This window comes from Aphelocoma coerulescens, chromosome 21 (assembly GCF_041296385.1).
Source record: "Aphelocoma coerulescens isolate FSJ_1873_10779 chromosome 21, UR_Acoe_1.0, whole genome shotgun sequence".
NCBI lineage: Eukaryota > Metazoa > Chordata > Aves > Passeriformes > Corvidae > Aphelocoma > Aphelocoma coerulescens.
Window position 1 is genome coordinate 5912737 of NC_091034.1, and position 27635 is coordinate 5940371.

Below are 27635 nucleotides of genomic sequence, written 5' to 3' on the forward strand. Positions count from 1 at the left end.
AGTATATCACTCTGCCATTGAATAAGGTCAATTGCAGAGCAGTTCTTCAGTCATCCTGATGGGTTTTCATGAGAAAGTGAATGGAGTGCAAATTAGCCAAAGTCGTCACAAGCTTTTTTACTGTCACTCCAAGCCTGACAGTCCAAAGGAAAATGAGGATTAATAAATCTAACGAACTTTCTCCATTATCCAAGCCAGGTTAGGAAACTATTTATTGTCTCTCTTTTTCTGTGTTTCATCCATTTCGCCTACTGTGGTGAAGCATTTGGAGAAGAAAGGAACAACAGCCGCACGCACACACACGCTCACACACACCCCCAGAGCTCAGCCCCTCCAGAGCTGAGCACAGCCATGGCCACAGCACAAAATAAAGGCACTGCCAGCAAGAAAATCAACTTTTTAAAATAACTCTGCCTCGTACACACCGTGTACAGTTTCGGATGAATCCTCCGAATGGCTCGTTCCTGTTAATTAATATGTGCTCAGCGTGTTGAACATAAATATTTTATGGGAGGAAGAAGGGCTTCTAGAAAAGCTTTAAAATTACCTTTTTTAAGGGCAGAAAATTAGCTTCAAGTGAAAGGATTAGCTTCAAGTGAAAGGAAAAGTTTTTTTGACTATTGCATCCACGTGTGGAGTGGGTTTTAGTGCAGCTTCAGCAATTTCTTTTTTCAGTAGCTACTGAAAGGACACAAATCTTTCCTAATTTATGAAAAATAATTCCTAATCGAGCAGCTTTTAAAACTTGCTTAACTTAGAGAGCTGGCTGAAGCATTCCCAGAGAACAGGAGGTCACACAGAAGGGATGCAAAAGGCCTCTAGGAACCATTTAGGCTTTTTGGGTTGGAAGTTTAAGTCTGTGTGTCTGTTTATGCAGATATTTCTGGATTTCAGTCAGGATAAGGAAAATCTGTCCAAGTTCACAGCTGGACAACACGTAACTCCTAATATGCTGTGATTCTTACATAATTTCCCTCAACGTTCCCAAAATCCTTAAAAACTTCCCTGAACAAGGCCTTGTGCTGCCTGAAAAGAGATGTTTGAGCTTCCAGAATTCTTGTTTTCAGTACCACTTAAAGCCATTTCCCATTTGCAGTAAAACAGATGGAGAAAAGGAGACAAAGGGATCAGTCCCTTGCTCCTGTCCTTGGGGAATAAATGCCTGGGAGGAGACCAGCCCAAATTCCAGGTTCCTACTGGAATTTCAACTAAAAGTGATCAAATGCCCTGGTTTCTGAGGATTTGGAATAAAATAATGGTGGGAGCAAGCAAAATGTGCAATATACAAAAGTTTGGCACCTGGATCCTCATTAAACCCCCCTGATGTTGTGAACGAGGACAAAGAAGATGAGGGAATATCGAACTGCTCCCACAAAACCAACCATGGCTTTTTGAAACGAAAATGCTGAATTTCAACACTGGCTACAGCCAGAAATGATCCCATTTTTTGTCTTTTTTCCAGTAACCATGAAAACTTATTTCAAATCGTGCTTCATGTTGGTGCTGACAACGAGTTATTCCTCCCCCAGCAAAATCTCCTAAACTTCCTTCATTAATAAGCAGGAAAAAGTTCAATGGATAAAACACAAGGTTTCATCCTGGAAGCTACTCCAAAAAAAATTGCTTTAATTTCTTCCATCTTTCTTTGATACAATAAAAATAATAGTAAAAAAAAAAAAAATCATTAAATACCTGTTTGGTATTTAATCCTCGTGGCTGCAGTGGGTGACAAAGCAGGGGAAAGCCAACTCCAAGAGTTTGTTTCAACACTTTGTTTGCAGCTTTTCTGGGCAGACACTCACCAGAATAAATTCCCCCTGAGGAAGCTCATGCTCCTGTCTGAGTAACCGAAGAAAAATTGTTGAGCATTCAGAGCAATCTGGGCTTTGTTGAGATTTCCCTTCTCCTACTTTTGCAGTCACTTGCCATTCCATTTAATAAGAGAGAAAACTTTCCTGACCGGCTAAATTATGCCATTCAAGACATTAAGGAAAACACACATACCCTGAAGTAAAGGTAAAATTATGCTGCAATCATCAAATCAGCCTTCTCTTCTTTATCCCATCTGTATATTCTCCTTGGAAAAGCTGGAGCAGCGGCTCCACGAGCAGCACAGCCCTACCTGCCTGCCACTGCAATTGCTGGTATTTTAATCTCATCAAAGAATCTGAGTTTCTCTTCCTGCTGTTTTGACTTTGCTGTCTCTTAGCCCTGTCACATTCACTAGTTTTGAATAAGTGCAGAACTTGCATTTACAGAATTTGCAATCTGCGAGATTGTTTAAGTGATTTATCAAATACTTTGATTGAACACTTATTGCTGCTCCAGTCCTGAATCTCATTTAAATTGACTGGGCTTGACATAAGCCTTTGGAGTGAACACAGAAACGAGTCCAGGCTCTGGCAGGTACAGCACGAGGGGGGAAAAGTTCCACCTCCATCCACAGCACTTCTGGAATTACACCCTGATAGAATCAGTGCTCTCTATTCCTCACTGAGCATTTTATGTCTGATCAAACCGCAGTCAGACAGGCTTTATCTTATTGATGACGCAGCACAACAGCTCTGCAAGTTGGTTCAGAAAACACAGAGCACCCCCCAGGGCTCTAAAACAGAAAATTTGGATTTTCTCTCAGTGGAGCTGAAGGGCCCAGACCTTTGGCAGGCTCTGCACAGCCACAACCACATCACTTAAAACCAAGTTAGAATCACTTTGCACTCACAGACAACACAGAGACAGGAGAAAAGCTGAGCTCTAAGTCCTGAAATATCTAAAAAGTTGGGAAAATGGTGATTTTTTTTGTCATCAGATGGATGGTGCACCTCTGAGGGATGCTAAGCAAGACTGGGACAGATGGATTTGAAGGTCTACAGAGACAACAACACTCAAAGGGATGCAGCATAACTCTTCCAAATCAGAACTCAATGCACCCCAGACAGACACCACTGGAAGGTTCAAGGCCTTCTGTTTCATGGAGACACCACTTCAATTTAACTATGATTTTATTCAATTCATGCAATTCCCTCTTTTTTTCCTAGGTTTGTGTAGAACAAACACGGCCTCCAAGACCATGTGCTGTCTGCCACATCCCTTTCCACGGGAGAACTGCTTAGAAACAAAACTTGGACATTGTTAAAAGCACAGGAGTGCTGCAATAAATCACAAATAACACAGGGAGGAGGGCTGGAGCCAGGGTGGATTCCAAGCACCTGGGATCCCGAGGTGATCAGGTACAGAGTGGTCACTGTGAGTAACGAGCAAGCAGAGGTGGAACAAATGAAGAGGATTTGTTTCAGCCCATCAGAGATGAAATGAAATGCTCCTGCAGCACAACGGGCCCGAGGCTTTCTTGCTAAATCTGTTGTCTTTCAGGCTCATGGTATTTTCAATGCTTCCTCCAAACTCATGTGGGATAATGCACTTCCAAAAAGTAGGCTCTAGGTATGCACATTCTTAAAATCAACCACTCAACACGCATCCAAATAAAAGTGAGCTTTCCTCCCCATTTTCCCCAAGAAAGGAAGCTCAGAGCCCTTTTATGCATTGTGAATGGCCCACCTAATTTAGACTGAATTATACCCTAACCTTCATTTCCCCTTTACTTCTTTGCTCCATTCAGCAGTTTCTGACTTCAGCTAATTCACTAACAATCCCAGCTGGTCCTTCCCAGCTCCCAGTTCTTTAGCACATTGTCCAAGGAAACTATGTGCTCCCATCTACACTGGTATTCCACTCTCCAATTAACCTACTGCTGAGAGGCTTTACCCCTTTCCACCATCCATTCCTCTGCACAGACATTTTTTTTTTAACCTTTTACTTCTTGAATTAAAGTGCAGCAGATCCCTTCCAGGTGAGAAGGTGTTAAATTTATTTGCTGAAGGTTACACAGGATGAGGGTGAGAGCCCTGAAGGAAAAACCTGCTTGATCTCCAGGGCATTTCAGAGCTGAGTGCTAAGGCACAGATGTTTAAGGTAGAAGTAAACAAACAACAAAAGAATTTCCACACTTGCTCTGTGACAGGCGTGTGCTTGTTCTGAGCACTGAACCCTGGCAGAGGAGCCAGCTCAGGCAGAGGTGTGCCTGGGGTTTGATCCACACACGGGTGGCACTGCTGGAGACACGGCCAGGGAATTGTGTGCTCGTTAGTTAAAGTAATCAATCGAAGTTTTTATCACACAGTTCTGCCTTTGGTGGCAACAGGAGGGAGGCCTGTGGGCCCGTGGGCCTGGAGGGCTCCTCACTGTGGAAGTTTTGCCACGTCTGCAAGAGAGAAGCCTTGATCCATGTTTCACATCTATTTCACTGATTACCTTGTATATAAATATATCTTTATAGACATAAAACTTTAGTTCTGTCTGAACAGGAACAGAGATGACCCCAATCACTTGGGTCCCACTCGCAGGAATAGAACAAACCAGCCAGAAACTGTTCTGCCATTTTGGGATAAAGCCAAGGCTTCCACATCTTGGAGTCCCCTACCCAACGCCATTTTACACCCACAATTCCCACAGCAAATGTTAATAAACCTCTCTGGGCTCAGACTGGAGCCTTGTGTCTCTTACCATGAGGGCCTGCACATCACCCCCGCTGATAAAAAGTGTCCCCCTCTTCGCTTAAACTCTTATGGTTCTCCCAAAAACTCCTTCCTTCTGTAGATTAAAACCACATTTTAGAAGACCTGAACTTCCATGTGTGCTTCCTGAAATCCATTTAATATTTCCCTCTCTTCCACCATGCCAAGTGCCTTTTTTCTGGGTAAATGGCCTGGATCTCATTGTTGACAAGATCCCAGATAAAACAAAGACAGAGAAAAATGTAATTGCTGGCTATTAAACACCCACCTCCCCCAATTCCTCCTTTTCTTGTACATTTGCTTAGAAGCAAGTGAGCATAACAACAGCCCCGTGCTCAGAAAGTGGGGCTGGGAATCAGGCAGTGGGAAAGTCAATATGGAGCAGTGTGTCCATTTGTTTTGATTTATCTCACTAACTTCAATTGACAGTTAATTCATCAGAGGAGGAAAATGCCAGTCTAGTGAAAACACAGCTTGTGAAGGAGAGAGAACCGAGTGGAAAACACAGAGTGTGGATAATACAGGTAATAAATTAAAGGATACAGTATCAGTATTTTATCATTCCCATTCTGGATTTGCTATATCCCGACTCCTGCCAATTACAATTTCTAGCGAGCAGTAAATTTACACTGATTTATTCCACACACACATCCACACACACACGCGCTCTTTACAAAATGAGGTGACTTTGGAAAACAGGAAGAGGCAGGGAAAGGAGTCACTTTGGCTCAAATTCCCAAATCTGAAATTTCCAGCAGCAACTACAAACCCTTGTAACAAACCACGGGCGAGATGAGAATTTACACTGAGAACGTTGGCTTGGATCTAAAATCCACAAAAATAATGAAGGGTTGAAAATGGGCTTTGCAGCAGCAGTGAGGGTGCACCAGTGGCACCAGTGCAGGGCATGGGGATGCCCTGAGAGCCTCACGTGTCCCTGTGGGCTGATCCGTGGTCTGCCTGGGCTCCCAGGGCTGGGTATTATCCCCCCTTATCCAGGGAAATGCTCCAGGTATCCCCTGGTTTAGCCCCCTGACCCCACAGCTCCTCCCTTGGAGTCATTTGTAATCACCCAGCAACATTCAATTGCTCCCTGCTCAGGGTTTTTTTTTTGCCTTCAATGCCCCCCTCTCCCGAAGGATGTTTTTCAGGCTGGTCTTTGCCTGACCTTAGGACAACATCAGTTACAATAAAAGCTGGAGATGGGGTTTAGGGAGGCTGTGAGAGCCTGGCCCAGTTCTACTGTGCTCACCCAGAACCCCCAGAGCCCAGAGCCATCAGGTAAGAGATATCAGACAGAACATTCCTCCTGGGATGAATTTATTTCACTCACGCCATCCCCATCCTCTCTGAACCTCCTGATCTCCTGTGTTCTGGAATCCACCTTTCACTACAAAAAGCAGAACTTGCTTGTATTTAATTTGAACACTTTCCCCATTCATCAGATGCCCCTGCTCTAAGGATCCTATTTGTTCTTAGACAACAACCCCACTTCCAAGTTCAGCCTTGCACAGACACAGCTTGGATTATCCTTCCCTGCATATACTGAATTAAATGGCCTCGTATTTATTTGAATGGAAGTTAACCTGTGATCTTTTGGGCTCATTCACTGAGTTTTGCAGGGCTCCTGAACATTTTGGGCACCATCCCTGATGCTGAACTCCCATCTGGGAAGTGCTGCTCCTCCACTCAGCAGCAAACCCCAATTTCTGCTCCAAGGAGCACAGACAGCTCAACAAGGAGCTGAACTTCCTGCCTTTTTTTTCCCCCCCCCTTAAATCGCCTTGTACGCTTATTAAACCCCAAGCACAGCTGCAGGGGACTAGAAGAAATTAAGCTTCTTTCTGTCCATTTCCCAGGAAACTGGACAAGAGCCAGAAATAATCTGTCCTGGTTGAAGTATCTGCATTTTGCCTCCACAACTCTCCAGAAAGGCACCATCCCCATCTCCTTTCCACGCTGCTGAATTTCATTTTGGAGATGATCAAACCACTTAGGAATAGGAAAAGATCCTTCACTTCTGAGGGTGGGAGTGTCCCTAAATCAGGGCTTGGGACAATGGTTCAGTTGGTGTTTAAGAGATGAGCTGCCCACACTTTTGGTTGGAGCACAAGTAAACTTACAACAAGGTGCAAGTTACTACCAGTGCAGCACTTTTGAATTGTTGAGCTAAAAAAGGGATTAAACACAATCACCAAAAGAAAGATTGTATCAACTCTGAAAATCCTACATCTCCCCTATTACTGGCTAAAGGCTGAAAAGGCACAAATATGGGGTGGGAGAGAGAGAGGGAAAGGAATCACAGCCTGAATTTTCACCCAAATTCCTAAATGAAATCACAAGTCTTGCAAAGGTTTGGAGAAGTCTGGGTACTTGTGTTACATTCACTGAGAGGGGGTTGATTGCTCAGAAAGGAAATTCCCAATTATTGCAGTGGGATTTGTTGGTGGGTATGGTCCCATAGGCCCAAATGCCAGGCTGCTCCAGTGAACAGGCTAAACTCCTTAAAATACCTTAAAAAACAGGTATACTCTTTTATTATATAGGTATACCATTTTATATTATACAGGTATAACTCCTAAAATACCTCAGAGCCTTAAACCACTTCCAAAACATTGATCTTTTACCTGCACCTGGTTTCTGAACACCCTGTGGTTGATGTTTGGCATCACCTGACAGTGCAATACCCATTTCACCAGCTGGTCCCACAGCACATTTTCCCTGCTGCCACCCACCCCTCCACCTGCAGCTCCACCCTTGCCTCTTCCTGCCTTTCCAGCAAAAGCTGAAATATTCCAGAAAGTTCTGATACACCAGAAATCCAAATAATCTGCTAAAAGTGCAAGCTCTGCTCTCAGAGGGGTTTTAGATGGGGACGTTCCTGCTCCCTGGCCGAGCCCAGCAGTCCCACCAGGATTCAGCCAAAGGAGGTTCCCACCCTGCCAGAGGACACAGGGCACCACCACAGCCCCGGCAAACACCAAAATCACTGGGGCTGCACTGAATTCTCCCCCTGCAAAAGCTTTTTCTTCACTCCAAGGAATCACCCACAATGACCCGAGTTTGGTGGATAAGGACCCCACTCATCTGAGCAGGCTGTGATTTAACAGTGAAGTTCCCAAGGTGTTAAATAACCTTTTTCTTCATTACATAAAAGATGAAGGAAACTAAAAGCTGTAAGCACTAAACCAGAATCTGATGTTTTATGGTGTTTGGGGGTGGAATTATCCAATCCCACTAAAGCTGCCTGTGCAGCACAGACAGGAAATTCAGCCCAACTACAGCTGACAACTCTCCCCTTCTTCAAGAGACAAATATTTATTCCCCTCCTCGCAGCAATTCTTTTGGACCATGCCTGTTGTCAGCTACAGGAGAATCATGGGTTTCCTGTTGGGATCTTTGACACTTGTCAAGTTCACTTCAAAAAATTTCCCCTCTTGCAGCGTTAAAAACACACTCCCAAGGCTCTGCTGCACCAGAACACTTTTAGCACATAGAGACGTAATCCAGTTTTTAAAACTCGCTCTCAGTCAATAAAATGGATTTAAATTTGCTTCGTTAACAGTTCTGAAGGAGCCGAGCCTGAACCCCCTCCCTGCCCTGCTTGGGGACAGACACGGAGCCCCTGGGAAGGAGCAGCAGCGCTGGAGACACTGCTCAGTCCTGCCACTCTCTCCCTCCGAGACAGGAGGTTTACCCAGCTCCTCACAACCCTCTTCTTTTCCAAACATTTGGCTGTGGTGGCTCCACGCCCCCCCTTCCCTTCCCTTCCCTTCCCCTTGCTCCAAGTTTAAGGCAGTTCACCACTTACGGTCATTTACAGCTTACATCCCGGCAAATCCAGAAGGTGTCTGATGAAAAAGAGGGACTAGCCAAGCATCTTAATCCCCCTGTTCATTCATGCTCTCTGTAATGTTCTTTCAGGCCTCTGCTGAGAGACTGGGCTGAAATGAAGGCTGATAAATTAGTCTGGAGGGAAACAAGGCAGATTCTGCTTGTAAAAGGTCATTCCAACTTTGTTCTGGGTGAGGGTTTATCTTGACTGCAGCTGCGACAGACAATGGCCGGGGCCTAAACGGCAGAAATCCAAGCTCTGCTCACGAAATTACTGTGCTGATAAGGGAGAATGGGCTTCAGGGAGATCTAAATGGGAAAAGGGAGGTGGGGGGACAAGGGAGGTGGGTGAGATGTAGGGATTTCTGAACAGGATTGAGCGGGGATGGCACAATGAGATGTACAATTAAAGCAGGGCGCTGTCCGAAAGGGAAGGAGCACACGGCTGCCTGGGCAGAGCCAAAGGGAGGAGAGAACCCCTTGTGTGTGCTGAGGGAAAGGGGGGGCACCAGGGGGCTGAACGTGGAGCAGACAGGTTGTAAAATACACTAAACACAGAGGTGGCTCTGAAAGGTCAGGGCTGCACCACTAAAGGTCCAGGCATCGCTTCCAGGACACATCAGGGATTTATTTCCCCAGCAACACGTGGGCAAGAGCGGCCAAAATTAACCCCACCGAGGAGTGAGCAGGACACTGGGTGAGAACACTCCTCAGTGGGAAACATTTTGATTTCTTTAGTAATTTTTTGTGCCTTTTGGGGGCAAAGACAGGAAATGACGGTGAGTTGTGACGAGCCACCCTCCAGCCTGTGCTTCTGAGTCCCCTGAGAGATGCCTCCCCTGTACTGACACTGGAACCTGCATGTCCCCAGCAGTGCAGACACACTAAAGGGTCACAGCCTGCTGTCACCTCTCTGGAACCCAATTCCAGCTCCACTCAGGCTTGGAGCTGAGGTGCCCCTGCCTCCAGCCCTGGGATCCGGCACAGGATGGACCTGGAGCTGCGGGAGAGAGCCCAGAGGAAGCTCCAGGATGAGCAGAGGGATGGAGCAGCTCTGCTGGCAGGAATGGCTGGGACAGCTGGGATTGCTCAGCCTGGAGAGGAGAAGGTGGCCTAATTGTGGCCTTCCAGCATCCTGGAAGGAGTCAACAAGAAAGATGGAGAAGAACTATTTACAAGGGCCTGGAGTGCCAGGACAAGGGGGAATGGCTTCAAACTGAAAGAGAGTAGGGATGGATGGGATATTAGGAAAAAATTCCTCCCTGTGAGGGTGGGGAGGCCCTGGCACAGGGTGTCCAGAGCAGCTGTGGCTGCCCCTGGATCCCTGGCAGTGTCCAAGGCCAGGTTGGACATTGGGGCTTGGAGCAGCCTGGGACAGTGGAAGGTGTCCCTGCCCATGGCAGGGGGTGGAATGAGATGGGCTTTAAGGTCCCTTCTAACCCTTCCTATGATCCCATGGTTTTGTTGTCTGTTTGCTTTGAGGACCAGGAAATCAGGAGAGATGCACAACCCAGCCAAGGTGGAGATTTTACAAGGGTGCCTCACAAAGCAGCTGGGCCTCAGTCACAACTTGAGAAAGAGAGTCCGTGACTGGGAATAACTCTTCCAAAGACACCCCCATGCTCTGGAAATGCCCCTTCCACCCCAAGGGCCAATTCCCCACCTTGCCTGACCCCTTGGCCTCCTGCAGCTGTGATTCTTCCATTCATGTTTCTAAAAATGACTCAAACTCAGCTTCACACCTTCCCTGGACAAGCAGCCCTTGTTTTGCAAAGCTGAGCTCTCTCAGTACCAGGATTTGTGACCGGGTATTTGTGATGCTCAGGCTGAAATCTTAATTGTGAGGGTATCTTTATTGAGTCTGAGCCAGTCCTATGTGGCAAATGTGTTGTTTTTGAAATATTGGTGGGTGGGTGTGTGACAGTCCAATTTAGAAAAATTGATATAAAAGATAGGACTGCCTTGTTTTGCACAGGTCCCAGCATTTTGCTGGGATGGAACTCGCAGAAAGAGGAATAATGAGCACACAGAAAGAGAAAAGGATTCAAAAAGAGGATGAATAATTAAGAGCTGTGTTAGCAAGCAAAGAACCGAGCCCCACCCATGTCCCACTCCTTCAGAAAAAGCAATGCACCCAACCTTTCATTTCCATCCCTAAATACAACAAAACTCCCCAGAGTTGGCATTTCCAGAGCCAAACAAGAGGCAGCTAAAGAGCCAAAATTTGTGAAGTCCTAAATTGCAAACAAAACAACTCTTGCTGCATTTACCAGCTCTCCACATCAGTGGTGCTGCTCTGAGGAGGATGGTACCAAATTATGCAGAGAAGGTGATTTTCCCATTCTTTAAAAGTAATTAACACAACATTTCACTGGGGAAAATTCTTGGTACCTCTTGCATCGCTCAGATTGAGGTAAAGAGATTTAATTTAGAACCTTCAGACTTTAGGATTGACCAGGAGCTCAGATGGGGTTCACTGAAGGATTTGCTGACCCTGAGCACATCCCTGGACCTCACCCTGGAGCCCTCAGTGCCCCAATCCCACACGAACATCTCCGAGCAGTGAGGAGCGTGAGGCTGATTCCCAAAAAAAACCCAACACCCTCCTGAGTGCCTCCTACCAGCAGAAAACTCCACGAGGAGTTACTTTGCATCGCTCCCACCTTCCCAAGCAGCTGCTGAGGGAGTCCCAGAGCGCTGCCTCCTCCAGAGCCCCGTGGATATTTATGGTTTTGCTTATGGATCCCTTCCTTTTCAAAAGCCCACAGTGTTCCAGGGCTCCATCAGCCAGGCTCTGCTGGGAGCAGACAAAAAGCAGGTTGGATTTCTCTGGAGGTTAACATTCCGGAGGAAGAAGCAGCGCCCTGAGTTCTGCAGGGCTTTTGACAACACAAAAAAGGCCATTTTTCAAACCCTGTGGTCACCACTGAGCTGTTCGTGGGATTTTTCGTTTTCTTTTTCCTTTGTGAAAGCGTGGCTGATAAAATACTGCTCCAGGAGCTGGTATTCAGGGATGGCTCTTGAAGACGAAAGGAAAATATTTATTTCCTTTTTCTGCTTGTGAATCAGAATGTTCTATTTAAAGAAAGTGCCCTCTGCCGGATTGCTCATGAGTTATTACCCCTTATGGAAATAAAGGAGAAATATCAGGAGGTATTCTTAGTCATTCCCTTCCCCTGTCTCTTCTTTTTTTCCCTTAATTCCTTATATACCCATGTTTTAGCCAAGTGCCTAAGATAGAGCAACTTATCTTGGCATTCTTGGGCCTAAAAAAGGCTTTACTCTCTTAACCTTGGCACTGAAGCATTTGGGGAAATGTCAAAAAACAGGATAAATTTCAGTCCTTTCACTTGGATGCCATAAGGTGCATTTTTCCCTTTTATCCAGGGTCGAAATTATTAAATTAAACCCCCCAAAAGATGGAGCTGTAGACAATGGGATTTTGCCTGTGATTCCAGCAGCTTCTTCCTCTCAATCCCAACCCAGCCCTTGTTCCTCCTGGCATGGTTTTAATTCCAAGCATAGGAAACAGCCCAACAATTGCCAGCACCTGGACCTGACCCTTCCTCTTCCTCATGGTGGTCCCCTGACACCAGAACAAAGCCCAGATCCTGCGTGGAAAATCAAAGTACTGATGCTCTCCCAGAGCTGCTCCATGGGAAGGGGATGGAACCGAGCATGTACAAAGCTGAGCAACCTCCTCGGCCCAAAACCTCATTAAAAAAATTTAAATATTGAAAATAATGAAAATAAACAGAACAAAAATGAAATCTTTAAAATATTTAGAGGTCAGGAAGTTATTTTTCCTCCTTGAGATTAATTTTTTTTTTTCACTTAGGCTCTGAGTTTTGGTCCAAAGCAAAAGTTTCTCTGCAGTTTTATATCCGTGTGCATAAAAATTCTAACTGGGGATGCTCTTGGCAACTATTGGGGGCAGTCCCAGGGTGCTCTGGCATTCTGCTTTCCTCATCAACCCACGGATTCTTTAATTTTCAGAGGGATTCCAGCCTGGCAGATCTGGGAAATGGTGAAGGAACCTTGCATGGGAAGCGTTTGCTGTGCAGGTAACGCTCTGCACCTGGGGGAGGAGCACAGACAAAATTCCTCAGCAACTTCCCTGCAAGAGCAGCTGGAAAACAGCGATTCAGGAGCCCCTTTTTCCCCGAGGGAGAGAAGCTGCTGTAGGAACATCATTCCCCAGGCAGAGGGAAAGGCAGAGGCCGGGAAAAATGAATGAAACAGGGAAGGAAAACGAGCAGGAAATGTCATCACATCCTCGCAGGGCCCAGCTGAGAGCCCGTCAGCAAGAGAGGAGTGAGAGGAGCTTTGGGGGTTTCTTTGCTCATTTAAAGGACTCCCACTGCTTTCAGCATCTCTGCCTAAGACAGGACAGACAAGAGCTCGCTGCTTCAGCTGGATCAGCTTGTAAAGGGAAATGAAAGGATTCCTGTATGATCTGGACTGGGAAACACGGCAAAATCGTCACAGTTCAGGCCGTGCTTAGAGGCTCCTTCCTATTTTAATATTTTTAAGATTTTTAAAAAATATAATTAAAAAAATTTCAATTTTGGTGGTATTTGAATATATTTAAGACTCCAGGAAACACAATATAATTCTCCTCCCAGCATTTAAGGCCAGTCACGTAAAGTAAATTTCCCTCGGCACTTTGGAGTATTTCTAAAAAACAGAGAAAATAAAAAAGACCCCCTGCTAAAAATTTAAATTTTGCAGGAATAGGGAGGTTGGACTGCTGTGAATCAGTGACACTTTCAAGTGTGTTCAAAACCCAGCAGTTTTCCCTGGCCCAGGTGTGGAGCCAGAACTCTGCTGCATCCTCAGCTGCTGCCTCCCATTTTTTCCCCAGTTATTTGTCTTCCACGGGACAGCCTCTCTCTTCCCCCCCAGGTAGGAAATGGAAGCACTTATTTATTTTAACTATGTAAAAGAGCAGCCTGGCTCTGACACTTCAGCTGAGAGAAGCCTTTGTGCTTCAGCAAATAACCTCTCTTAAGATAGAAATTAAACTACAGACTAAAACAAACTGCATTTATCAGTGGTATTTACCCTGTGAAGCAAACTGAGCCAAAATCATAACTGCTTCCAAATTTCCCACAATCCAGGTGCTAAGCTTCCCTCCAGGATGAGATTCCCATTCTTCTCTCAATTAGGAAAATTAACAGCGCCGTGATAAATACCATTATTTATCCCAAAGCGATCGAAATCATTATGTAATTATTTTATTTTCATTTTCCTTGGGTCCCAGAGGCCATAAAGCACAAACAGGCTGTGATTTATTCGGGGTGCTGGCAGTGCTGTGTTCTGTGTCAGCGGGCGGGGGGGGGGGGAATGGGATCGGGAGAAATGCAATCACGTCACACTCAATAATCACAGGGCTTTTAGGTGGGGTGGTGTCTTTTAAGGCACACAAAAAAAGGTGGAATAACACGATCAGCACAGCAGTGTCAGGGAATGAGGGAAAGCACCCAACAGGTCCTGCACAGGAGCCACTGAATCATCCCTGGGAGGGGCTGGGGGCCAGGATTGACACAGCTTATTTATTTTTATGAGATGAGCATGAATCACTCGCTGCCATCCCGTGTCCAAAAAGCCCTTGAATGATAGGTGTGGTTTAATTCAAAGAAGATTTTTTAAAAACATATCCCACAAAGCAAAGCAGGAGGCCAGATACGAAGCTGTGCTGCAGATAAGGCAGGACACGTGTTCCAACCATCCCAACCCAGCCCTCCTCACTGCCTGGAAGGAAAAACACCTATAAAAAAGATAATTACTCATCTTTTTTCAAGGTATGGCAGATAAAACCCAGCATTCTGCATTCCCATGGATGTTTTGGGCTGTTTGTGAGTAAAGCTGGAAGTTTCAGCAAGTAACACTCTCCCTGGAGCTCCTGGAGCTCGAGGTTTTCCATCAGAGCCAGGTCTGGAGCAAGGAGTTCAGATGGAAACAGGGCTGGCCCTGCCTCCAAACACAAACTGAGTTTCCTGAGGACTTCGAGGTACAATTCATTGCTCTGTTTCATTCTCATTTTCACAAATCTGCCCTTACTGGAGTTTGAGAAGAGAAAGCCCTTTCTGCACTGGTAATCCTTGGGTGGAGGAGAGAAACCCATTTTCACGTCAAAGCCCTCAGTGGCACGTTCTCCAAGCCCCAAAATGTTGTTTGGGGGTTTTTTTTAAAGCAGGAATCAGAAGGAGCGGGCGTTAATTGTGAAGCACGTCCTGTACAACAACAAACCCAGCTTTTTCTAGCAAAGCTGAGATGGTGCTGAGGAATGGCCACTTTGCAGCCAATTCCACTTCCAGTGACACTCCCAGTTTAGTCAAAGCCTGACAGTAAATTTCCTGTGATGAAGGGCAAGAACTTGTTGAGCCAAAGACAGAAACACTGTTCAGATTAAGGAGCTGGTGACTCCTAAAAACAAACAAACAAAAAGTCCAGGTTTTCAGAGTTTGGGGAGTGAGATGTGCACAGAAGTGGGATTATCAGGATTATAAACTACTGGAAATGAACTGAGAAATACAAGTAGAGGAGAGGCTGGCTGTGAAGAACACGTGTCATTCCTGAAGTAAATTCCTAATAGGAGTGGAGATTCAAGTGGAATATTGCTATCCCAATTGGCCATTAGAAGGAGTTGTGTGGAAATCTTACACCAGCATTCAACCCACAAGTCCCTGCAAGTCAAAACTACAAATTCCAGAGAAATACTGACCACAAAAATAATGGCAAACTGCAGAAGGAATGTTCCTTGTGATCCTACAAATCCCAGATTTGTTAAATTTATCACCACTGCAAAGAACAGCACAGGGAAGCAAAAGCCAGCAAATGCCAAAAACTTTTCCCCTTTCCCTTTTTTCCCTGACTGCCCATTTCCTGCCTGCTCAATTTTACGAGCAGAGGATGGAAACACATCCCAAGTCACCATTTCCCAATTTGCCGACAGGTAGAGCTGCCTAGAACATCCCCTCAGGGCTTTTCCAACCTCCCATTCCAAGGGAAGGGCTCAGACACCAACACCCAGCAGACAGTGCTTATTCCATGAATTCCTGCTCAGCACGTGAAGGGATCCGTGGATGTTGCTCCCAAACGAAATTCTGAAGGCACAGACTGGAAACAGATCCCTGAAATGTCTTCAAACACTCTGGGAAATGGGAAAATTCAAGAGGCGTCTGCAAGGCCAAGCAGAGAAATGGGAAAATTCAAGAGGCGTCTGCAAGGCCAAGCAGAGAGTGTTGGGGTGGGTTTGAGGACACCTGAGGGAGGACAAAGCCCTTCCTTTGAGGTGTGAAATGTCCCTGCCCGAGCACGGGACAAAGGAACCACTGGAATGGGAGAAGTGCCCCGGAGAGGGAAAGTTTGCTCAGTTACACTACAAAAACAAAGAGTATCACAAAGTCAACGGGAATTGATAAACACGGCTCCTATCAGAGCACTCAGAGGGATGTGGGGAACCTTTCTGAAAATCATGAGTGTAAATACCAACTTTTATCAGAATTATGAAACACAAGGACAACGTTTTGCCAAGGTCATAGGAAAAAAAAGGGTTTGCACCATTCGACTTGGATCTGACTTCTGCCAACCAAGGAGGGCTGCACTTTGTTCCTAAAAATCAGCCTTAAAACAAACCAACAAACCAAAATATTAACTGAAACAACAAATGCCACCTATCAATAATTGGGTCAGAAAAAGAGGATTCATCTTTCATATTGCAGCCTATAAATAATTAACAGTGCATCTTCCTAGAGGAAAATGATCCTTATTTTCAGAGACTCCTGGAAGTGATCAATACCTCCCTCAGGAATCCCGAGCTGCCTCACACCTACAGCCCCCCTGAACCAGACCATGCATTCCTAGTAAAATAACAGGGATTTTTTTTTCCCAAAACTCCATGTTTTGATGCTCATACAGTAATACCAATCAGATATTCTGCCAGGATATTCACAATAGAAGCCAACACCAAGAGGAACTTCTGAAAAATATCATTGAAGGGGAGAGAGGGAATCAAAACCCAGTTGAATTCCCCTCTTTTCCCTGCACTAGGATAGAAGAAAAAGGAACCTCTCCACTCAGTCATTCAACCAAACTCTGATTTCAGCTCTTCAGACACTTCCTACTGCAGAGCAACAAAACACAATTGAGTTTGGTTCTTAAAACAGGAATTTTTTGCTGTTTTCTGCACTTTGGACACACTGAGAAAGTAAACAAAACAAAAACATCTGGACCTGCATCTCTGGGCTTCACTGGGTCTGGCTGCTCACTGGTTTTTGACTTCACAATCAAGAGTGCAACTATAATCAGAGACGATTTCAACTGTTAACGCTTCAGCCTGGCCTTTCTGACCCGGGTTTCTAAGAAAACAGAGTTCTGTCCCTGCCCTGGTGCCTTCTCCCTGGGAAAAACCTCACAGTTCCAGCCCTCAGCTGCTTCCCACCCTGTAAATCCTGCAGGATTTTGTGAACCAGTTCACCCCAGTAGTGGCTGAGGGAGGAAACAGGGCACGTCACTGCTTCACCCAGGGAAAATGAGGGAAAATTCAGCTCCCACTTTTTGGGATAGGCCTTTATCTATCCTACAGCAAAATCCTGCCAGGAAACCTCTCTGCCCCCACTGCCCCAGACACAGCAGGGAGATGGAATGTTGGGATGGGCACTGGGGCCAGAGAGAAGGAATTCTCTAGTGGACACTGGTTGTGCTGGGATAGGCCTGAGCACAGAGCAGCAATCCCAGGCTACACCTCAGTGCTCACAGAATATTCCAGGATAATCAGGGATGTAGGTATTTTCAAATCAAGGATATGGGAGCAGAAGAGGCTAAGATGATTTCTGGGACAAACCCAGGAAAGCAGGGAGGAAGATGGGAGCTGTGGGACAGAGCCTTTTCCTGCTGAAGGCTGGGTTCTGTTCAGCTCTTGGGGAAAAAATGACTTTCACATTTCTCCATCTTTGCTGCAGCACAAGAACTCGAGAACATCGGGGCCGTTAATGGGTACATGCTATTTTTCCCTGCCCAGTTAATAATGCCTGCACCACTGACACGGGCTGGGAGTCAAAGGTAACACCCCCAACCACGAAACATGATGCGATTAATCCCATTCCCTCCACGCGACAACTCCCGAACACAACTTGGAAATGACAAGCACTTGATGAAGTGACCCGACATCATTCAAAACCACACTTCCAAAACGGTGCTCGAGCAGTTTTTGTGGCCCAAGGAGCGAACTTAAAAGGGATTTCTGCTGATTTTAAATTCCGCAGGTAATGGGGGTGGAAAGTTACACAGGGAAACACGGCATCAGCAAAGTCACCACCTCTGTCCCCAGGCCACCAGGCCTCAGTCCAGCTCCACAAACACTTGGCAGAGAAGACAAAGGAATGTGGTGCCCACATTCCACACGCTTACCTCCCATCCAAAGTTTGTTTCCTTTAATGTGCTCCTCTGTACTGCCATATAGGGTCCAAATCTTTCCCCAACTTCAATCTTCTTTTTGGCCCAAATCCCTAGCCCTGCCCCTGGGATCGAAGATTCTCTGAGTTCAAAATCTGGTGGGATTGGAATGTCATCAGGAATGTAGACGGGAGCTTCATAGGGTGAGCCCTCCTTGGGAGTGAAGTCCTCACTGGTGGGAAAGGGTGACGGAGGTCCCACAGGGATGGGGGACATTATACTGTCCTCAGTTTCCTCCTCTGCGCTTTCGCCAGCAAGGAGATCGGGGTCGGTCTCGTACATATTATTTACAATCTCGCTGTCACCTAAAAGGGGAAACAGCAGAACAAAACACACTGAGATACTCACGTGAACATTGGTTAATCTCTGCCTGGGACAAAGTTTTGCTAAGCCGAGCTCGCACGCTTCGAAAGGGTAAAAACCTCCCTGGAGGAACTCAGGTGGAGCTGAGGTAGGGACACTGACACTCATGGGGTGCTGCTGGAGGGTGGGGTGAGCCTCATTGCAGCCTGGAGTGTTCTGTGGGATCAGGGGCTCTCTGCTGTTTGCAGTTTAATTTTGGAAAGAGGGAAGAAAACACAGAAGAGGTGGTTGAGGTTCTCTTTAACCACTTCTCACATTAACTGGCTCAGTGCATTTTGTAAAGAAAAAGAATTTAAAGAACCAGAAAGAAATTAAGGTAAAAATCCAAGTTTGGCAAGAAGAGTTTGCCTGGTGTTTGGGGTTCCTGCTCAGTGTGTCCCACAACAGCAGCTGTGGCTGTGAGCTCCCAGCGACACCTCAGCCGGGCACCTCTGCAGGGGCAACAAGAGCATCACTGCTTTGTAATCACTGACTCCTGGAATGGTTTGGGGCAGAAGGGAACTTAAAGCCCATCCAGTGCCACCCCCTGCCATGGGCAGGGACACATTCTCCTATCCCAGGCTGCTCCAAGCCCCGTCCAGTCTGGCCTTGGGCACTGCCAGGGATCCAGGGGCAGCCACAGTTTCTCTGGGCACCCTGTGCCAGGGCCTGCCCACCCTCCCAGGGAAGAATTCCTTGCTAATGTCTAATCCAGCCCTACTCTCCTGCAGTTTGAAGCCAATTCCCCCTTGTTCTCGAGTGAAAACTCTGGACACACAGAGGGCAGTGAAGTTTAGGGATTTTTCCAAGGGGAATCAATTTCTAAGCAAGGCCATTCCTTTAATGAAAACGGAGCTTTCTCATCCAAAAAGGAAAAAAAAGGGTGGTGGTGGGGGAGCAAAACATGAAGGGGGAAAAGAAAACCACATTTGTCACCCAATACAAGTAGCTGGAGTATTTTTGGGAGCAGATTTGCCCTCTCTCCATGAGCTGGGAGGCAGCACGGGCGTGCTCTCGGTGCCCAGCAGCTCCCACTGCGATAACAAACCCAACAACCGCCGCTTTGTGGGCGCTCCCACGGGGCACAGCTAATGCCTGACCCCTGATGTCACCGGGGGGGAGCAGCACCCCACCAAAATTGCAGTTTTCACTGGCTCCCAGCGAGGAACCATCAGGGAAGAATAGCTGGAAAAGCACGGCTCGACTTGAGGTATTTATAATTCATCTCTCCGCTAACCTCAGAATGCACCTTCTGTCTGCAAGACACATCTCCCCCTCTATTGCTTTTTTTTTTAATGCCTAATAAAGATTTTCCTGAGTTCATGCCTAAGAAACCTGGTGGCAGACTCGACTAAAGAGGAGGATTTTGATTCCTCTGCCAACATTTTTTTGCTCCAGCTCTTGGAGGAGAACAGGGAGCTGCCTGCTGCAGTTTGCATGGGTTTCCTCTGCTAGAAAGTGCAGCCCTCCCTACTCAAACATGTCACCAGAACCAAGCCTTCAGGAACATGAGATACTCCATCATCCTGAAAATATTTGTGGTTGCAGTAAATGTTTTCTCGCCCAGTATTAGCAAGTCAAATTATTTTCTGCTCTATGATTAGCCTCTTTTGCACTTAAGGAACAGGAATTCCAACTGAGTTGAAGAGCAAAACTGGGTTTAGTGGAGCACGACCTGTGAAAATTTCCAGAGGATACAAGTAAAGTATAAAGATACCTCACTACTGTACACTGATAATTTAATTTCTTCTGTGGGACAATCAGGGCAGTTCTGATTAAATTTTGATTTACTCTTAAGCTGATCCCACATCTGACTGGCCTCATGTTTCAAGAGGAATCATCAAACACAGGTAAATCTGTCTTTTCAGTTGTTAAATGACTGGGGACTGGCAACAGGCACAAAATGACAATGAAACAACATTTGCAGGTCATGATAGGTCTGATACCAGAGATTCCAGGTGGCATCTGTGGGAGCAGAATCCCAGCCAGGCAGATGTGGGAACCTTGGGTTCCTCAGCACAACCCAGTGCTGAGACCAGTAAATTGTACCCAGCATTTATTGACCCAGGCCAGGGCTGCCAGGGAAAATCTGAGCTGTGCCCAAACCTCTCCCTTCTTTGTGCACTGCCAGGTGGATTTCACAGGATCCCACAATCACTGAGGCTGGAAAAGACCTCCAGGATTATCAAGTCCAAGCTGTGACCCATCCCCACCTTGTCACCAGCCCAGAGCTTTCCTTGGACACCTCCAGGCATGGGGACTCCAAACCTCCCTGGGCAGCCCCTGCCAAGGCCTGAGCACCCTTTCCATGGAGAAATTCCTGCTGATGTCCAAGCAAAATCTGTCCTGGTGCAGCCTGAGGCCGTTCCCTCTCCTCCTGTCCCTGTTCCCTGGGAGCAGAGCCCGACCCCCCCGGCTGCCCCCTCCTGTCAGGGAGTTGTGGAGAAAAAAGTTCCCCCTGAGCCTCCTTTCCTCCAGGCTGAGCCCTCCCAGCTAAAACCCACAGGTGAGGGAGCTGATCTTCTCCACAGGTTTATTCCAAGGATTTGGGGCAAATCCAACAGCCGGGGTTCAGTTTTGATTATTCCACAGAATCTTCTAGATTGCCCCCACTGAACCCCTTCTCACCCTCGGGGCTCCTCTCAGCCTTGCTCCAAACATTCCACAACTGGTTAGGTTAAAAAAATACGTTTTTAAAAAAAAAAAAGCAGGGAACCTCTCATTTTCTGGGAACACCCCCCAGTTGTGCCGAGCTCCATCCCAAGCCAGCTGGCTACCGCGGAGAGCCGGACGTGGCCACTCCGTGGTGACAACGGTGACAACCACGCCGTCCTACATCTGCCCCTCTGCGATGTCTGCCTGGGTGCAAAGCAGCACAGAAATACAACTTGACCTTATTGTTATTGTCATGAAACTAAAATTAGTCCCTCAAAGCTCCCCGGCGCAATGACTCGATAAAAAGGCTCAGTGAAAGGTTGTTTCCACAGATAATCAGATATGGGCAGACGCTGAAAATCTGTGTGACACCAATGAGGGGCTGGCAACAATGAGAGGGATGGTTTAGTGGTGGTGAGAGACCTCATGAATAATCTATTTAGCAGCTGTAATGAAAGGGAAAGCAAGGCTGATGTTAAAGGAAATGGTGGTAGGCGAAATAATGCGTTAGGTTTGGGGTGGGTTTGTTATATTTTGTTTTTAATGTATTTATTATTATTTTTATTATCATTATTGTCATTATTCCTGCTTAAGTGATTATCATTGTTGTTGTTGTTGTTAGATATCTAATTCTGCTGCGGAAATACCCAATTATCTGAAATGACTGAGCACTTTTTACGCTCACAGATTGCAAAGAGCTTCTTTGACTTGGTCACTGGGAACATTTACAGAACATCCCAGCAACCGGTTTCTCTTGGGCAGGCAGTGCCTGATCACCAGCACAATCTTGAGTTTTGCTGACCTCTATAATTCAGCATTTGTGTGAAACCCAGGTATTTTTATTTTCTAAGCAAGGGCAAGAACAACAGGCATCCACTGAACTCACACTTTGCCCCAGAACCTCAGGCCTGAGGGAAATATTGGAGCAGAAGAGTAGAAAATACGAATATTCCCCGAGAATTTTGACTTTGTAGCTAAGAATGAAACCACACAGGCACAGACCAACGGGTGCTTTTTTCCTTAGGGATTAACTGGGTCTTGGAAGGAGTTTTTACATCATTATCCAAACTTTGCAGCTCATTCCTAGCTGTGAGTTTAGAATCACACAAGTATTAAAACCTCAGTGCTGTCTAGAACTGCTTGTTATGTGGTTATTATAATATATAATAATAATATAATAATAGAAATTATTATCAAGAAAATATGCATTAGGCCAGGACTTCCCTGGGATTTGTTTCCATTTTTCTGGCTCTACAGGAAGAGCAGTGGGGTGACCCCAGACATCTTTTCCAGCCCAAAGAGGGACATCACCACCACCTTTAGAGCTCCATGGATGTCCTGGGCTGCCTGCACTGTGTGACTTTCCTTGAGAAACATTTCCCAGGGAGGAAAACAGAACCACCAAACCAAACAATTCCTGATAAAGTTCCTGGTGAGGATGAAGGCAGGGAATATTCCAGCACTTTGAGCAATATCTTGAGGGCCATTGAGCATTCTGGTCTAATGGGAGCTGCTCGTGGCAGTGGGGTTGGAACTGGATAATTTTTAAGGTCACTCCAACCCAAACCAGTCTACAACTCCATGTTTCTTTATTTCACACCTCCAGTAAACAAAACCACACACATTTCTAACTCTGGGGTGACAGGATTCTGTCTCCATTTGCTGTGAACTCAGACCAAAAATAAAGGCATTTTTCTTGACCCCTTTGTAGGCCAGAGGAGCTGGAACAGATCATCAAAACACAGCCCTGCCCAACCAAGAAGGAAATATTCCCATTAAGGATGTGCTTAACTACTGCTGACAGCGTTCATCACCTCGGGGTGTTGTGCTGCTCAGCTTAACTTAATTCAGGTGAATTCTGAGGAATACCTGCCCTCCATCCTGCTTTAATCCACCAGGAATTCTGCAGGAGCCTGGCTGCCCATCCCTCTGTGCCCTGCACAGGGCAGGAGCTGACAGCAGGCACAGCCCAGAGCTTGGCAGATGCGACCCTGAATCACAAAGAACCTTGGAAAGCCCAAGGAGCACCCACCCCAAAGTGCCTCCAGCACGGAATGATCCCAGTGGTCAGATTGCCACCTGATGGCCACAGCTGAAATACAATAGGAAATCCCAAATCCAGGCCCTGCTCTGCTGCACCTGCCCGGCAGAACCAGCCCCAAAATCCAGCTTTCCCTGAAGGTGGTGGGAAGTGTTGGCATCAGTCAGCTCTGGATCCAGCCCTGGCATTCCTGAGCTGTGTGAGTCCCTCTAAATCCCACACGAAACAAGAAGAAATGAGAATTCTCCCTAAACTTTCACCCTCCTCACAGATCCACACCTTCCTTCCCAGCCTCTCCTCCCTGCTGGGTGCAAACCTGACCCTGCAGACAGGGCAATGCCAGGACTGCCAGGGGCATCTCACTTCTGGGTGCTACAAACACCAGCCACTCTTTTCCTTAGCCTGGTGTGATGAGGGAGATGTGCCTTTGTGGGTTAGATTGTGCCAGGCCCTCTCTGGAAGCTTGTGTGAAACACTTCTGGCAGAAAAGATGCAAATTAGTGACAAATGTCATGAGAGGAATTATTCCTCTTCCATTAAGGATGGGACTGAAGCATTAAATGCTTCACAGCCAACTAAAAATGGCTTTTCCCCCATCCATGGACAATGCTAATGAGAATGGCTGTAAGGAGAGGACAATAAACAATCAGTTGTTTAGGATTCTCGAGCCCACCACACAATTTCTTCCTCCCATTCATTGCAAGAACCTTTCTCCTCCACCTCCATCCAAGCTGTGCTGGGATCTACAGCGTTTGCTGGTGGACACTGGTCTGAAATCAGCACATCCAGCACCCAAACCAGAGCCTGTCTGTGAGGAACCCCTGGGCCCGGGGCTCTGCGGGGTCCCCAAACTACAGAGGATGCTCTGACAGCTTTTCCCATCACCTCTGACTGCTGCCAGAGCGAGAGGAAATTCTGCTTTAAATGACCATTGGGAAATGCATTTTTTTCCCTTTCGTTCACTCAAGAAACCCCTCAATTTTCACAAATGTAACAGTTGAGGAAAGGTTTGGGCAATAAATTTCCAGGCAGGGAAGTGGCCACGAGTGGGAAGTGGTTTTGCCCCCACGGTGCCACGGTGCCAAGGGAATGTCACAGGGGCTGGTTTTACCTCTGAGAAATGGTGCTGCCCACACAATCCTTTATTTAATTTTTCACTTTAATGGGCACTTCTGCTACAACTTGCTGTGGTTTTGCCAACTTTTCTGAACATGTCTAGAGATACCCAGCTTGGAATAGTATTTCTTCCCTTCAGATTCCTCCTGAATCTTGGGCCTTTAACACCAGATGACACTGACACACCAAGCACCTCAAATTATTTCTCAGTGCAGTAATCCTGTTCCTTCCTTAGATCACTTCCAGAGCTTTTCGCAGCTCCCTGACACCTGAAAACACCCAAAATGCTACGAGTGAAAAGAATTAGGGACAATCAAAAGGGCTGTGGGTGAGATCTGGTCTTCCATATTCCCCGTTCAAGCTGGAATGGTGGCACAGTTGTGACAGGACGAGTCACAGGACACTGGCTTTGTCCAGCTGACAAGTGAAATTCCACTGAATAGGTGTGCATGGAAAATTCAGACTCTGCCAACCTCAAATCGCTGGGTACTCAGTCACATCTGAGCTGGTCCCACAACAAACCCACCCAGCCCAGCTCCAGCAGATACCCAAACTCCACTCTCAGCCTGTTTCCCTTAAAACACTAATTAGATTTCACTTCCACTCTACAAAGCACAGAATTTTGGGAATGCTCGAGAAGCAGGAAGATGCTGATGGTGTAAACAGGATTCTGGAGGTGAGTGGTCAGGAACCCATCCCTGAGGGACCCAGCTACTCCAAACTCTGCTGGCCAAGCTGCCTGTACCCCAAACACCCACATTTGCCAGGATTCCCAGAGAAATATTTATTTATAGCTGCCACTGAAATGAAATCTAAAGCAGTCACAAGTTTTAGCAGATCCCAGTGTAAGATTCCAGACAGGAACAAGCTCTGAGCATTCCCAGCACAGGAACCTGCCCCAGGTGCTGCTGAGTCCGGCTCTGCCCCCCAAATCTTTGCAACCAGAGTCAGGACAAAATACACAGAACTCCCCTGAATCTGGCTGATGCAGGACTGCTGCAGGACACATTAAAAAACCAATTTACTACTGAAGAATCCTCAAAACTGCACAGGCAGTGAGGGATGAGGCAGGAGGAGGAGGCAGAACGAGCGAAAAGGAAGAAGGACTCCGATAAAAGCGAAACACTCAGAAACGCAGCCCCTTTCCCGTGTTTACTTTGTATATTCATTTTTCCAGTTTCACATTTATGCCCTGCTTTGTCTTAGCTGGAACTGCACCTCTCGAAGCAGCTTCAAGTCCTTTTATGAAAAAGAAACAGAAAGCAGATCCGAAAGGAGTAGTGAGAGCAGATGAGGACTGAGCAGAGTTAATCGGGTGCATTTTTCAATAAACATTCTGGAAGCAGTTGCTGCAGAACTTGGCTGTGAGAAGAACAGGTATCAAGGATTTCAAGTGCCTTTGGTTTTAAGCAAAAGAAAAAATGAAGTGTTTTCTTTTATTAAGGGATTTCTGCTGGCAGAAATGAAGAATAAAGCTCGAAACAGTATTTCAGTGTGTTCCTTAATACGCATTTTCCTCTAGTAAAACCAGCAGGGAAAGTGTCCAAATTACTCTGCTCTAAATGCCGGTATTATATTTCCAGTAAAAATCTGGTTCAACCAGGCATCAAAAATATTTCCACATAAGATCCTTTTAGAATCAAACTCTTCAGAGAATATTGTTGTTGTTGTTGTTGTTTGTTGTCCGTAACTTTGCTTCACCTGATCTCCCCGACTCCACAATTTTGTTTTAAATTTGAATTCAAGCTGACATTTCTACAAATTGTGCCATGTCCAAATATACATTTGATCCAGAAAGTTGGTTCTTTTAAGCAAAAAAAAAAAAAAAGGCAAAAAAAAAAGCTCTGCTATCTTATTATTAAAGGCACTGGAAAAAATATCAACCTTTGGGATTTGTGTCTCTGAACTATTTACGAGATAAAAGCTCCAGTGAAGCGTCACAACAAATGTACAGGGCATTACCAGAGAGGTAACAAACATTTGGGGACAATCTCTAGAAATAACACAACAGCAAAACCAAAAAAAATTCGGGGAAGGAAGAGTGGAAAGCCCGGAGAAAAGCTCCACTTGGTGCAGAAAAATCGGCATTGCTTTGCGGTGGTTTGCTTCTTTTTGCTCCAAAATCCCTCCCCTTTAAAAAAAAATCTATAGAAACGCTCCAACCCTGCTGAAAACGCAGCAAAGTGGAACTTGGGAAACGGCAGCGAGAGCGAATTCTCTGCTGGGAGAAATGCTACCTAGTTAGAATAAATAAAGAAATGCGCTCGGGCCGGCTCTCCAAAAACTAACAGCCCGTGCTGGATATTTCTCTCGGTGCTGGATGTCAACCCATGGAGAGAGAATAAAGCGTTTGTGAGCCTCCAAAAGGAGCCCTCGCGATTGGAATTCACATCTCTGCCAAGCGGAGGCTTTGGGGCTGTTGTCACCGTCTCATTGTCATTCCGCTCACTGTGGCTTCCCCAGGGTCCCGAACAGGAGTCCTGGCATTATTAACACGGCAGATTAATAGCAGCGGGGAGAGGCATTCGCACAAACACGCTAAATATTAATATTAATCGATAACAATTTCCAGTTCCTGACGGGAGGCACGCAAACATTGCGGGAGGAGAGGAGGGAGGGCAGAGCAGGGACGGGGACGGTGCCCACAGAGTGGGGGATGAAAGGAGAGCAGTGAATCAATGCAGGACAGAGGACGGAGCCGTGAGGTGGGTGTCAAAAGCAGGGTTCTATTTTCACAGGCACACACAGGCACACATTTTAATGCCACAAGATAAGTTGGATTTGCCTTGCCCCGGCCAAAAGAAAAAAATAATTCCGGGGGAGCTCGCCGGTTTTGTATCGGGGAAGAAACAGCAGAGCTCTGCAAAAACAAGGGGGGGAAATATCCTGCATCCTATTTTTGCCATCCCGAGTCGGGCTGTACTCTGCAAACTGTATTTTCCTCAGCACTCAGAACACCACACAGATATTTTTGAAATTCAGGTCTGTTCACATTGTACCAGATTTCTAGGTTTGTATTTCAAGCTCTTTTCCACTGCCACCCCTGCATTTTAAAGCCAAAAAAAAATCTGCAAAACTTCTTCCATCTTTTCTAATGGATCAGCCCAATTTTTTAAATTTGATCTTTGAAAGTCTTTATCATTATTTCACGCGCTCTTTAATTACAAACAGCACAAGTAGAACACGCAGGCCTGCTGCCAAAGAGGTTCCCAAATGCTCCAGCTCACGATATCAGTGAAACCAAATCCAACCATTCCAGCTCAAGACCTTTTAGCACAGACCCCACTGGGTCACTGAGCCGAGTCCTCCTCGAGCTTTGTACAAACGAATCAGTTTTTTACTCCAAGACACGTTTTTGCAGCAGCCTCAAAGTTCAGTTGGAGCCAGGAATGTTCCTCCCAGACTGGAAGTGAAGATCTGGGTGAAAAGCCCTCCTTGCACAGAAGGGGCTGCCCGAGCTCTGCCCCACACAGGACACACAAAGGGCTCTCAAACACTCGCTGCAGCTTTGATCTTTGGGCTGGTTTCCTCCCAGAGAGGTGTGACCCACAAGGACAAAGCTCCTCGGACTAAACGTGGGCTGGGAGCAGAGGATTGTGCTCAAAAATCAGATG

General features: G+C 46.3%; 1 protein-coding gene across 1 annotated transcript in view; it reads right to left on the minus strand.

Moving 5' to 3' along the window:
- The window catches only part of PRDM16 (PR/SET domain 16), a 294806-nt gene that overhangs the window by 171394 nt on the left and 95777 nt on the right, over window positions 1-27635 (minus strand). Inside the window, exon 2 of the mRNA XM_069034721.1 lies at window positions 17823-18172. Within this exon, the coding sequence (XP_068890822.1) occupies window positions 17823-18172 (350 nt within the window). The remainder of the gene's footprint in view (window positions 1-17822; window positions 18173-27635) is intronic.